Source organism: Numenius arquata, chromosome 19 (assembly GCF_964106895.1).
Source record: "Numenius arquata chromosome 19, bNumArq3.hap1.1, whole genome shotgun sequence".
Classification (NCBI taxonomy): Eukaryota; Metazoa; Chordata; class Aves; order Charadriiformes; family Scolopacidae; genus Numenius; species Numenius arquata.
The window spans coordinates 6,805,108-6,819,307 of record NC_133594.1 but is presented as its reverse complement, the minus strand read 5'-3'; the positions used below and the strand labels follow the sequence as shown (position 1 = coordinate 6,819,307).

General features: G+C 46.4%; 1 protein-coding gene across 2 annotated transcripts in view; it reads right to left on the bottom strand.

Annotated features, from left to right (window-relative positions):
• Nucleotides 1-14,200, bottom strand: part of FUBP3 (far upstream element binding protein 3) — a 40,526-nt gene continuing 26,326 nt past the window's right edge. Inside the window, exons 12-18 of one of the 2 annotated variants that reach the window (XM_074161318.1) lie at nt 13,731-13,872; nt 8,852-9,012; nt 7,962-8,035; nt 7,394-7,470; nt 3,285-3,356; nt 2,479-2,606; nt 1-1,418 (exon numbers count right to left, since the gene is read on the bottom strand). In XM_074161318.1, the coding sequence (XP_074017419.1) occupies nt 1,410-1,418; nt 2,479-2,606; nt 3,285-3,356; nt 7,394-7,470; nt 7,962-8,035; nt 8,852-9,012; nt 13,731-13,872 (663 nt within the window). In that variant the 3' untranslated portion in view covers nt 1-1,409. The remainder of the gene's footprint in view (nt 1,419-2,478; nt 2,607-3,284; nt 3,357-7,393; nt 7,471-7,961; nt 8,036-8,851; nt 9,013-13,730; nt 13,873-14,200) is intronic. The other variant, XM_074161319.1, reaches the window with a different exon arrangement.

Below are 14,200 nucleotides of genomic sequence, written 5' to 3'. Positions count from 1 at the left end.
CCCACAAGACACCTTGTGGAAATTTTATTATATAGAGTGTAAAATGCAACTGTCAGTCAAATAAAAAGAACACTTTTTTTTTCTTTTTAAACACCATGCTCAACATTAACCAATCGCGTTTCTTTATAGTTAGACATTTCAAGCATAAGGAAAAAAATAAGGAAAGAACCCAAGAACAGTAACTTCAGTACATTTCAAAACGGAATGTCCCGTAGGGCAATTAAAAATGCAAGAAAAAATAGCTTCAATTCCGTTTTTCCTTTAAAAATACACTGTTATCTGTACAAGAAACACTACAGTAAACATTGGAAATCATATTATCCCTTTTATTAAATCAAAATTATTTAGCGCATACTGTGGTTAATACTAGATTCATTTATTTCTCTAGGTAATTTGACAAATATTAGATAAGAAAATATTTAAAAGAAATGAAAAAGCAAAAAACACCTTGGAATTAAAAAATAGTTACTACCTTTTATAGGGTTTTATGTTCCACAGTGTTTGTTAAAGGTACTAATAGCAGATTCATTTTAATATTAAAAATAACAGTATTTATATTTCTGAGAGCATAGAGGAAAGTTTTTCTTTTTTTTTGTTTTGGTTTTTTTTTTTTAAACAAGCTTGGAGGTCTTAGATACATAAATGCAACTAGCAATGGAGACATGAAAAAATGTATTGCTAAAAAAATTAACACGTTTTTATATTACCCCTTTAGACTCTAGAAATTATACAAACCCTACAAAATGCCCCCCCCGCCCATAACTTGCCTGACAGTAAAACAGGAACTGTCTCAATACAGAATTCACATAATTAATTACAATACATATCATAGTTCAGTTTTTAAAAAATGCAATAAAATCAAAGACAGCCAAGATACAAGAAATTAGAAGTAAAACATTTAATGAATTTACATATTTAAGAATATTTAAATACTGTTTAAAATTTTTTTTTTTTCTTTTTAGGATTTGTTACATACCACCTAAGACTTCCAAGCCACTCTTTCTGTTGCAACAGAAAAGATCGAAAATTAAAAAGGAAAAAACACACAAAAAAACCCACATGTTGAAATGTCACAGCTCTGGGGTGCGTTTTGGTGCCTGTAAGTTCTCTGGCTTCTCTCCAAAAAGAATCCCGGAGTTTCGTTTTTGTTTGCCTTTTTTTTTTTTTTTTTACAAATTTGGAAACAAAATTACCAGCATGTCCATAAGTTTAGTACATTACTAATTGTTCCTGATTCTTAGAAAAGTTCAGTATAGATTATCCTACAACTAGTGTTTCACAAACAAACAGAAAAGTCTTCATCAAAATGTTGCAAATCTAGAAACCTCTGTTACAAAAAGGTTTTCTTCCACAATGATTCCAAGAAAAAAAAAACAAAACAAAACAAAAATTGCCACGAGGACCTTGTTCTACTGCTCCTGGAGAGAGAGAGAGAGAGGGGAGAAAAGAAGTTAGTTGGTCGGCAGTGAATTCTGAGCGCTGTGGAGCCCTCCTCCCCCGGCAAGAGCCGTGTCTCTGCTTCCCCCATCCAGCCCAGCAGCATCTATCCCTCAAAGGATGCTTCCAGCCGCTGTCGGAGAGGTCTCTGTCCTAACGCCCGCCGGCCCGGAGCTCTCCTTCCAGGAGTTCGTGCCTCTTATCGAACAAGATCTCTCTTCTCTAGAGGGCCAGACTTTGAGAGAGGGATGAAGAGAACTCCCTTTTATCACCGCTTCTAGGTCACACTTGGCCGGCGGCGAGCGCCGGTTCCTGCGCCCGGCTCGACCTCGGGGCTGCCGGAGGCTGCAGCTGGAGGAGCCGGAGTAAAGGACGGGATTCAGTGGGGAGAAGCCGATCGCACCAAGGTGGATCTGGGCTCTGCATGTACTTTTTGCAAATACTCTGCGCAGCCGGTGCTCAGGGAAGCCCTGTGGGTACGATCGGGATAAATCCCACACAACCCTCCGGCGTCTGAGCGACAGCCGAGGTGAGATTTTACTTGGCAGCTGGTTAATCCAAATTATTTTTCAACAGTTTTCCGCTCTCTTTCAGGACAGGGTGCTCCATCCCCAAGGCCCCAGGGCTTTGTGCACGGCTCCTGTCCGAGCACAAAACTTAAACAGGAGAAAAGGTAAAGTCTGCCCACACGGTCCTGGACCGCACGATGTGCCACGCCATGGCTCCATCATTCCTTTAATTCCCTAAAGTCACAAAACAGCCTGGGGATTACAAGGAAAGGCCCCCAGGAGAAACAAATAACCTCCTAGTCCTTTCATAAAAAAACCCTCGCCCTGTACAGGGAAAAAAGACTCTGATGTTGAAACAACACGACAGGGAGCAGCGAGCGATTTCTCACTTCTGTGATCCCTTCCTCAGCCACGAAATAGCTCTTTGCTTCACTGTGTGAACCCAAAGCGGAGTCCCTGCACCAGGGCAAGGCCGTCGCACCCAGCTCCCCACAGGAAAGAGTGTCGGGGTTGAGGAAATGCAAATACACACCTGGCTGTGGGCCTGAGCCTGCCCTAGTGTCTGCCCGTAGTAGGCAGCCTGCTGTCTGTAGTACTCTGCCCACGCCATTGTGTAGTCCGGCTGGGAACTTGCCTGAGAAGCAGCACTGGCAGCATGACCTGCGGGAAAAGAAGGGAAAAGGGAGAGATGAGCCATTCAGCAAGACCAAGCCCAGGCTCGGGACCTCCTTTCGTAAAACCTAAAGAAGAGCCAGCCCCCTTCCAACAGCCGCAGACATCTGAAAGAGCAACACTGGCTCTTCGGATACGACGCGACGGGCTTGGAGCTGGCTTGCAAGTGACAAGCCAAGAGCAGCCAGAAAGCGTTAGGAGACCCTTCCTGCGGCCACAGGGACAGTCCAACAGCCCCGCACCCTTCGTCCTCAGCCCAAAGGCCCCAGCAGCACAGTGTCAAATGCAAATCCAGAAGTCGGCACCGTGCCCTTCTTAACAGAGTGGAGAAAGCCAGGCCCATGTTTATCCCCGCGCGCAGAGCTCTCCTGCCCTCTCAGCAACCCAGCTGCAGCTTTTCCTTAGCATCAGTTCTTTTTGTGTGCTGCGTCTCCCCCAGGCAGGCCAACCGCCAGCGCGGGCACGGGGTCTGCTGTGGTTCCACGAGAGCCCCTCTCCCATGGCACGACAGCACGACTGAGAGCTTCCAGCAGAACTACATGCACCATCACCAACAGGAGAGGACTGGAAGCTAGTAATGGCAGGGGATGGAGAGACAAGTCATCGGATTAGAGTTAACTCTGTTTCCAAGAGTTGATTCATCTCCAAGAACCCTGTTTCACTCACTCTGTTTTTTGAAATACTCCTCCCATGCTTTGCTGTAATCGGGATGGCTGTTCTGCTGCTGGCTCTGTTGGCCTGTGCAAAGATGACAACAAGGGGCATGTCAATACGGAACAGGTGACAGTTTCCAGCCAGTGACATCTACCTCTCCACCAGACAGGCTCTGGATCTACCTCTGCTGCCCAGACTTCACGCTTCAGCTTCCACCTTTCCACAGTGTCAGGCACTTCAGGGAAAGCCAAGGAAAAGCTTAAGTTCCTGATTTCTGATTTCATCTCAACTGTGCCCTGTTAAAGGGCATTAAGCCAGGTCTCCCCCTTGCTGGGACCCACTGAAGCCAAAGTGTGTTGGCTGGGAGCTGCCCAGTTTGCATATCGGACACCCCAGGCTGTCAGTCCAGTCCCATCCAGCACAGGGATGGAGCCTTCAAACCCCTGACAGAGTTGAGACCTGTCACCTCCACCTCCAGCCATGGAGCTGCCAAGGAAATGGCCACGTTTTGAGCCATCTCACTTGGTTTTCAGGGGTCTGCATCCTTCACCCCCACTCTCACCAGGAGAGCACGTCTGAAGGAGCCCCAGTGAGCAATGCCCATCTGTATGTGCCCACACATGAGCCTCCATCTGCCCCAGCACCCAGCTCCGGGGTGGCCAAACTGCTGCAGAGTCCTCAGGAGCCTGCATAAAGCCCGTCCAGCTCCCCCTGCCCTCAGCATGACACCCCACGCATCATCCAGAGGCACCCATGACACCCTCCGACTGTCTCTGCGGCGCCGTCTCCAGGCTCCTGCCTGCACAGAGAGACCCTGCAGAACCCAAACTTGGTCTCCACCTTGCACAGACTCCCCCTCTTCAAAACACAAAGACACCTGCAATCCAGCAGGTCTACGTGCTGTCGCAGGGGAGGTCCATCCAGCTGGGTGCAGAGGCGGGGTGCCCACACCTCCCACCCTCAGCCAGACAGGAAAAAAAAAAGCCCCAAAGAGAAAACACATCAATTAGAAAACTGCAGAAAGGGGCAGGCACAGCGAGAGCACGAACCACCAGACACGGAGATGGCAGGGGAGGACAGGAGACCTGCGTGGAGAGCCCTTCCCAGCCCATCCAACCGCTTCTGCTCCGCGTACTGCGACGCCGGACGAAGGGGGGGCTTTGAAGTGGGGGGAAGGGGGAATATAATACACTGCGAGTGTGAAGTGGGTGGAGGGAACAGGGCAGCAGTGTCCTGTCCAGGGGCATAAAAGCGGGTTAAAAGACTTGACCAACGCTACAAGTCAGGACCTTTTCTGGCAGAGGTCAAGGCTGCCTCAACTGTCCACCTGCTAATGCCAACAAAGGACCTCCTTCAATGCCTTTTCTTCTCGGAGAATTACAGTCCGCAGCGGGCTGAAAGGACACGCAGCTAAATGCATTTCACAGCAAAATGTTTCCCCAGCCAGTTAATTTATTTAAGATGGGGGAAGTAATTAAAATCTAAATACATGTGTAGGGGGTGGGGGTCTGCCCCTCCTCCCACCAGGAGGGCACTCTGGAGCCTGTCCCCAGGAAGCCTGGCTCGGAGGAGGACTCAGCCAGCCCTTTTCAGGGCTAGCGGAGCTGCAAACAAACGGCTGCAGCACTCGGGGAAGGGACCCCTTCACAAGACTGTTTTCAAATTAAAGTGCAAAAGCAGGTATTTACCTAGTTTCTTATAATAATCCTCCCACGCCTTGGTGAACTCCACCTGGCCTGACTGGGAACCACTGTGATCTGCAGCAGGAGAAAGCGGTGGAGGCTGCTTAAAGCACAGCCTTATCTTGTCTGTCCTCTCTCCTTACCAAGACTGCCTTCAGTGTGCCTGGCTACAAACAGGAACATGGAGGATCCTTAAGCAGACATGGAACTAGAGAGCCAACATTTTCCATCAGGTTCAACAGCAGAAATCAAACATCTGCCCCCAAAACACAGCTTTGTGGGACTAAACCCATACAGGGGAAGGATAACGGCAAGGCAGGATGCTTCACTGGTCCTGGGAGCCAGCTGAAACCTGACAAACTCATTGCAAAGCAGTAATCACTGGGATACAAGCTGCACCATCAGTAACGGGGGCGGGGGGGTGGTGGTGTTTCAAAGGGTCTGTGCTTCTTACACCGGGCTCCAAAGCCAGGAGGTGTGAACTTGGGACACATCTGTATGTTGCAGGACAGGAGATTCCCCCCCCCTGCTGCCCAGTGGCTGTTGGGCAGGATAAGAGGATGTTTCAGGGAGGTGAGAAAGAAGATATGTTACTACCCTGAGTTTCTAAAGGCATCTTGCAAGGCAAAGAGCAATGAACATTTCATAAGCATTTATTCAAAGGCTTTATGGGAAGATGAAAAAGACATTTTCTGTAGAGCTCTCCCTGCTGCACTGACTGCTCTGCTTCCCAAAGCTCAGGGAAGCCCAGTGCTCTTTGGGGTGCACAGGAAAGGATTGGAACAATAATTTTTCCTGTAAAAGAAGGTAATGGGAAAATACTCCTCTTCAGCACCATATTATTCCACTCCTGTACAAAAAAAAGTCCTTTCAAGCCCACCATTGCATTTCGCTGTCCTGAAAATAGAATGACTAGTGACCTTCTACAAGTTCCTAGAGCTCAAAGGAAAAATCCTCATTTTTAGACTGTAATTGCTGAGGAGCAGGACTCTTCCAGAGGCATTTTTTCAGTGTTCTGAAAACAGGGGTTCCTGTGTCCTAGGGTAGCACACATTTTAGAAGTGCACTAAATTAACAACACAGCATTGAGGATTTCCAAATTTCATCTACGCACAATTTCATAAACATTAAAATGTGATTACTGTTCACAGGGAATCACAAGTGCAATCGCAGGCATTGCTCCTCCAGTGTTTCTTCTACCTCAGGCACCTCAAACAGGGGGAGTTTATACTGAAGTTAATATTCTACTTCATTGCTAAATCAGCCTTAGCACTAAAAAGCACCTGTCATTAAACCCCTTTAAACGTATCCCCCTCCAAGCTTTTTGGTGCTTAGCTTTAGTTTTCACAAGACCAAGCCATTAAAAAAAACCCCTCATATTTCCTGAAAAACTGTGATTGAGAAGTGTCTGTTGGACATTACTGCCCATCATATGAGCTTTGAGATTACCAAGCAGACTATGAATGTGCTCTGTTTAGGGCAAGCCGCTACTCTGGCTGCTGAAGACACAGGATGATGCTGTTACCAACATCACCACTACCTTTTACTACTTCAGTTACTCTGAAAAGGGGGATGCCCCATTCCAATCTACTGGAATTTGTCTAAACAGGGTTTTAGGAAGAAATGATACTTTGAACCTTGAAGAATAACAGCCAGCCTGACTCAGTGCTGGTGGCTTGAATTGGAAAGCCCAGAAAGCCCAGCAACAGGGGTGATCCAGGTTCAGTTTTTGGACCCATCACTAAGGACATACGTGCACTACAATTTTTAAATTATTATTATTTATTTGAAAGCTGGTTATCCTGCTGGCCTCATTCTGAGCATTTAGCACTGTGGAGGATGAGCAGTTCTCATCAACACCCAAAAGGAGACAAAGGGACACTACTGGAGCCAGTGTGGATGAACCAGAACAGAAGCCCTGCCTGTCATTTCTCCAGTTTTCTGCATCACCTTTCCTAGTCTTTCCATCAGACCAGGAGTTAAACAGTGAGAAGAGCTCGTAAGAAAAAAAAAAAAAAGAAAATAAGCAAGAACTGATAAGGTCAAGAATAAAGGACTGGGAGGGTTCACCATCAGACACAGTGTGCCTGTTGTGGGGAAGGGGAGTTGGCAAGTGCTTGCCTGGAGAATCCTGGAAGAGGAGAGTCTAAGGCAGAAATGTTTTTGTTAGGAACAGACAGCAAGGACCGAGTTTCTACACAAAGAGAGCAGAAACAGGCAATAAGCAGTTAAGCACACAAAAAGCGTTACAGTTTTCAATGGACTTCAACTTATTCTGAGCTCAAACACCACAGAATGGCTCCACACACCTCTGCTGCTCAGGAAGTTATCTTGTTCTCACACAAGTGGTCTCACAGGTGAACCTGTGCTTTGCAGGCACAAAGCAGCAATTGCAAAGGGAACACCAACCCTTCTCCAACCCGCATCCTGGACACTTACTTGGGACTTGCTGTCCAGGCTGCTGCCACGTCTGGTAGGTACTGCCCCAACCCTGCGTCATGAACGCCTGAGGACCACTGCAGAGGACAAAAAGGCACACTGAAGTAGACAATAAAATACTTAGCAGGCCATATACATGACGCCCACAGAAGTGAAATTATTACTGATAGTCAGCAACTGTCCAGCAAACAGGTGAACATGGGAACAAAAGGAAATGCTGTGTAGGTGTGACTACTGACTGCCTTGATATTGGTCAGTTCATGAAGCCAAGATGAAGGTATTCGTTGTCATCTATGCATTTTAGGGTTCTTTTCATCCTCTCACTGTACTAGAGACAGGAATTTTGGAGATGCTGATACCTACCTTGTTTATAATTTAATAGTTAAAATCCTTCCTGCAGTTAAGCTTAAAGTTTTCATCTCACTTGCTTCTTGCTTCTGAATGTTCAATTTTTAAAAGGTTCCACTTACATACATCACCCCTTCAGGGCCCTCCACCCTTCTCCCAATACTTTTATAGCTCCCAGCCACTGCCCACAGCCCATTTGTGACGAGGAGGAGAAGCTTACTTTTGATGAGGTGTAGCGGGTGCTTGGCTGAACGGACTTTGACCAAATCCTCCAGGTCCACCCATGCTGGTACCCTGTCACAGAAACCACAAATATTTAATGGCAGCTTTAAGCACAGGGTGGAGGCAGCTAGTATGAGCAGTAAGAAAGGGGAGAAGACAGCCTGGGACATGTTTCACTAAACCCCAGCATCTGAAAGAAGTGACTGATTCCCCAAAGATGAAGTTCTCAGGACTGTCAGCACACTCCAGAAGCCCAGCTTCAAAAGCAACCCTGGTCAGCCCACTAAAGGGCTAAAAGGGACTACGACACAGTTGGAAGTTTTCCTTTGAATAGCTTGGATCCTGAGCTTCTCCTCTCAGGCAATTCAGCATAAAGGCTGCTTTTCAGCTTTACCATGCCTCCTTCAGTATTTTCCATACTTTCATTTACTCAAGGCTTCAGTAGTACTCCAGCTTGACATTATTAAGCTTCAATACCACAGCACTGCATTAAGTGGAAGATAAAAGTCATCCTGGATTTACTGGAGCAAGGAGTTGAGTGTTATGTTACTTTTAGTATGATGATGCCAGGATGCTGTCATTCTCGTGTAGTGACACTATGGTCTTCCCTTCAAAAAATCTCCTTTGACAGCCTTCTCATACCTTATTATTGCTGTTCTTCCCCCTCTGACCCATGATTATGTCAGCAAAGAGTCAGATCCTCCTGGGACCACAGCAAAAATTAGTCCAATGGATGCTGGAGGGCCATCAAAGTTTGAGACAGCTGTTAATGGGCAAGTGGTTTTGAAGCTAAATAACGTAAGCATGTGTATTCTATGCCACCCTGGAAGTCCAGGCCTAATACCACACCTGAAAGGACAGGCCAAGATGAACAGAGATGGGACTTACACCAACTTTCTCATCTATGAGATGTCTTGCGAGTTCAATTTGCTGGGGAACTCCTCTGATTGTGAATATTCGTACACCAGGGTCTGTGTTCGGAGGTGGGTTTCTCTGGAGCTCAACGTGGGCTCCTGACTGCTGATTTATGCTCTTGATGTTCTCACCACCTGAAGAAAAGAAAACCAAGACAAAAGAAAACATTCATCATCTTTTTACATAAAAAAACCCATAACAAAGTCAGGCTCCAGTAATGGAATATAGTTGCTACTACCTTCTGTGTGCCTCGAGGGAGGTGGGCTGAGGATGGCAGCAGCACAAGAAACCACAGTACCTGAGCTCATGTTGCTCCTTTAAACTCCCCTGTGAGCGTGACCCGAAACCGTGAGCTACTGCAACGTTTTTATGGAGTCATGGATGGTGCTGTTTGAAGAACCCACACAGTCCCCCTGTGAGCACACTGCCAGGCTGCCAACAAAACACAGCATGGCTCAGATACACGTTGATAAATCAGATGCAGACACTGTACTGACTGAATGCTGGTGGTTTTGCACACCTGTTCATAATCCTCAAGACAAGAAAGTCACCTGCAACTGAAACATCCTTTTTCCTTCTTCCATGAGGCTATTTTCCCCATCACTAGACATTTCATTCCACTAAGGCAAAAAGCCACCATAGCTTAAAAACAAAGCTGAAACTTTCTCACAATCACGTGCTGTGCAATAGCTTATTCCCTTCAAGAAACCTCCGCTTACCGCGCTTCCTATTCACACCACAGCACACACATCCCTCCAACCAACAGCAGCAGTGCAGGATTCCAGGCAGTTTTCCACTGTTTCAGAGTTCGTTGTGCATGCAGTGAACATAGCTGGCTAGTTTGCCATCTGGATACCCCAGAGCACAGGAATGCTTCGAGCAGGATGCAGTGGGGCCAGCCGAAGTGGATCTGATTTCCTGAAGACCTGCTAGGTCCCAGTCTCTTAATGAAATTTGCTTAACAAAAGCCTCAGCCAATGTTACAATGGTTCAATTCTTCCTTTGGAAGCTCACACAACTTACAAACCAGCTCCACTCAACTGGAGAAATTAAAGGGTGCAGGGAAGGAAGGGGTTTTACAACTTTTAAATCACAAACCAAAAATCACCCGCCAATAGGGCATACAGCAAGCAGGAAACAGAGCAAAAGGAAACTAACTGGAGATTTGTGTTTGGTTTTAATTAAAAAGAGTCTCCAAATATAATCTCCTCAATTTTGCTTGCATTTCCATCCCTATACATCCAGCACAACTTCAAAACAAACCATGGATGCCGCAGACACTTGTTCACTTCATTGTAATGGACTCGTGACCTTTTTAACATTTTAAAGCCTTCTTGGGGAAGGGAGGAGGAAAAGTTGCCAAAGGGCAATTAACTCTTTCTAAATGAATTTTTGAAGATGCATTTAACAAAAGATAATCGTGTCACATCCCTGGGCAGACAACAGCGATTGTACTGTGCAGCCAAAAGCCAAACCACTTATTTTCAGTCAAGCATGGGAAAGCCGTAAGATGAAGTTTCAAAACCAAGTTTCTTTTTTCTTTTTTTTTTTTTTTATATAATGCTTTTGTCTGATGTACTTATTTGAAACTCTGGTTTTAACACATTGAGGTGAGATTCGAATCAACAGCCATTTCATCTGCTTAATGAAAAAAAGAGGACCCTTTCAGCCAACACAATTTGGATCACGAAGGAGTGGGAGAACTTCTTTACTGGGCGACAGAGGCATAACCATAGGTTGCTACTCACACAGCAGACTAGGTTTCTCCTTCCAGAAGGGGATTAAAAACTGAAGCTTTCTCAAACTGGAAGCAAGGGTAATAAAGATTTTAAGTCATTTCCCCATTTAGCATTCAGCATCAAGTTGGTAGTTGCTGGGACTGTTTCCACATCAGCTCTCTCCTAGACCATGTTGCAGGATCAAGTTGGCTCTCCAGGTTTGGCCAGAGCTGCAGGCTCCTACCCCCGTACCAGGACTTCATGCCCTTCTCCTCCCTACCCTCCAGTCTGCTACATGCCTAAGCGCTCCCTCCCATCCAAGCGATCCCAATTCAGCCTCCAGAGCATGCAAATGAAGTGACGCAGTCAACATGATGCTCCACGGTGCCGGAAGGAGTTCATCTTGCCCCATAATGAGGTGACCCACTCGGCACATGGTGGCTGTCTATAGACGCATTCAGCAGCCCTCTCCTTTCTTCTACCTGATGGGGGGCAGAAGTGATCCAAGAGTGGCCCCCCAGCTGGACGTGAAATCGTAAAGCAATTAATCAAACCTGCTAAAAGGCAGAGCTGACAAGAGCCAGGCTGGCCACGTTATCTGTCAATATTGCTGTATTTATCATGGAAATCCAGCGGGGGCCCAGAGAGGCTGCGGTTTGTTTCCAAGCACCACCAAATAGAGAAAGCGCTTGACATGTGTATGGCGCTCGTCTCCACCCTTCCTTGAGTCTTTCAGAAAAGAAAAGCTGCACCTACCCACCCTCTAGAGGAAAAAAGCTACGCACACGATTTGCAGGGAGCCGAGCGCTTATCAGCTCCCTAAAGGCTCACGCTCCCAAGCTGAGAAGTGGTGCCCAGGAGAAAAGGGCCCTAGATCTTCTATGAAATATGCTGCAGAAATTGAGCTAAGAAACTTCCTCATCTTCCTCTTTTCCCCCTTTCTTGGGAGGTGACATGGAGCTGGAAGCACAGCAGCAGTTACCTGGCCACACTACACCTTGGGGGACCAAGAGACCCACTGCTTGGGGGCTAACCTCTGAGACCAAGCTACGTGTGCCCAAAGGACTCGGCCAGATCTTATAGAGAAGGCTACAGCCAAGGCCTATATCACGGGGGAGGGGGGGGGGTGGTGAAGGGGAAAGAAAAAAGCATAAAAAAAGCTGGAAAACACTCAGAAACTGAAAGTGGGTGAGGGGGAGCAAAGGTTTAACAACTGGTCATTGTTACAAAAAAACCCACTAACAACCCTCTCCCCCCTGCACTGCCCCACAGGCAGTGGGAGAGGAAAATCGGAAGAATCAGGTGTCTTGCACCAACATGGTGAGTGTGGTACATCCATCCTGGTCCAGGCCCCAAACGGCAACGCTACAGCCATCACTCACTTGACAAAAATGAAGGCTGCCATAGACTAAGAGCAGAGGCACCATAAGAACACCGATTACAAGGTGGTATTAAAAAGCTACAAGCACTCAAATCACCATACAACTAGTAATTAGTCACTCCAGAAAGCTTCTGATCTGGCCGGGTAAGAATCCCTGTTTTACTGTTGTTGAAACAAAGGTAAAAAGCTCCCCTTCACCCCCACAGCGAGCCCGTGCCAGGCCTCGCGCTTGAATGCTAGGACATCCAACTCTGCTACCTGCATTTATCTTCTCAGCACACAGTGCTCTCTGTAGTCACAACTGCTCCACTTCAGTGCGCTGCTGAACAACAAGTGACCTTTTCTGATCCTTTATTAGGGATGACTAATGGATACAGCAATAAAGTTTCATTATAATTTGATTATTTTTTTCCCATACATATAACTCTCGCTTGTGGGCTTAAAAGTCGCTTTGCTTGATCTTTTGCCCAACTGGACTGTTCAGTGAGATTGAGCACAATTGCTCTGCCATTTCTGCATAATGGGGAGAGCAGGTGTTTTTTCATATTGAAAAAAGTTTTCAGGTTTGTGAACAGGTTTATGGCAAAAAAAAAAAAAGATATCTGAAAATAATTGCAGATACACCGCTGACATGTCCCGTATCTGTGTCCCTTGTCATGCAATAAGGCAGCAGTTTGGGTTGCCGCAAGGGCCAGACACATGGAAAGGAACAAGTGAGATGCAGCAGGGGAAAGAGGCCACAACACGTTTCACTGCAAGCTCAGTCCTGCCCAACAGGACGGCAGCACTGAAACATGGCACAACGCCCTCGAGTCTCTGCCTCCTTTACCGCTGCAGCTAAGCTGTTCCTGTTCTATTCACCTCAGCCCTGCTGAGGCTAAAAGCCAACTGTAATTACTTAAATACTAGTCAAGGCATATGTCATTCTTTCTGAAATAAGCAGATAGAAAAATTAAGTACGTCAGTGTATTAACTCCGAAGCATTGCAACAATTCAGAGCCATAGAGCTCTTCTATTCCTGGCTCTAATCTAAGTGCTGCCATCACCCGATGCGTAATGCTCTATGACAAATTGAGACTGCTGCTGATGCTCCAACTGTCCTGGGAACGTACTGGTTTTGGAGAGGAAGGCCAGATGACTCCTTGTCCATCTCCCTAGCATGGTTTCAATGGCTAAGGCAGCCAAGGGACATCTGTGGCAGTGAACATGCTTGCGTGAGCAAGACGAGGTGCACCAGTCTGCTCTGCGACAGGCTCAGACACGGGCAAATCCTGCTACTTCACTTTATTCATCAGACACTTCAGGTATGTGGCTAGAAGCAGCTACTGTCATTACCACATTCAGAGACCTTCCATTTTATCACATGGCACTCACAGAAATCCGGCATGATGAAATGACTGTTCTGCTTGTCCCTGATAAACTGTCCTTTAAACGAATTCTCTATAAAAAGAATCCACAAATGAACCTGCCTTTTCTCAGCCAGCTGCTTGTTATAACAAGCTTACTTGACAGCTCTGCCTGAAGAGCCTCTCTTACATATTGTGAACAAGGGCCTGGAGAGTACAATTATGAGTGAGAGCACCACAAAGAAAACAACCACAAGCGCTTATAGCTTATTCCTATGCTGCATTCACCGGCCACTAAATACCTGCAATTACAGAAAACTCCAAAGCCTCACCGTCAGGCAGCAAGAACGGAACCATCCCAAGAGAAAAAGATTGCCAGCTCTAGGATTTAGTGGCACTGGACCCACCTTTGCCTATAACGAGACCACACTTATCGGCTGGCACCGTGTAGGTTATTTCCTGCATCCCCCCAGGTGTTCCAACGCTCCAGTCCCCGCGGCCACGACCTCTTCCTCGGGCGACAGCCAAACTTCCAAAGCCATCTCGTTCCTTGGAAGGCAAAAAATTTGTATCAGTGTTTGTTTTGTTTTTTTTTTTCTGGCCCCAATGCACATTAAAACCAAAATAAAGGAAGGTAAGTTAAATTGCATTATAATCAATGGCACTGAATTAAGATACTCTTGGACTTCAGTTTCATATTCAAGATTCTGAAGCACTTTAAAGGAATGCCAAGTAACGTAGGCTCTAGTCGTCTTCCTGACTCAGGAAGATATTTATATTTTTTAAATGCATCCCTTTGTATCTGCTGAAATACACCTATAAACAAGCATCAACTACTAAAGGACTTTTAGTTTGTGATAGGGGCTTATCTTAGAGC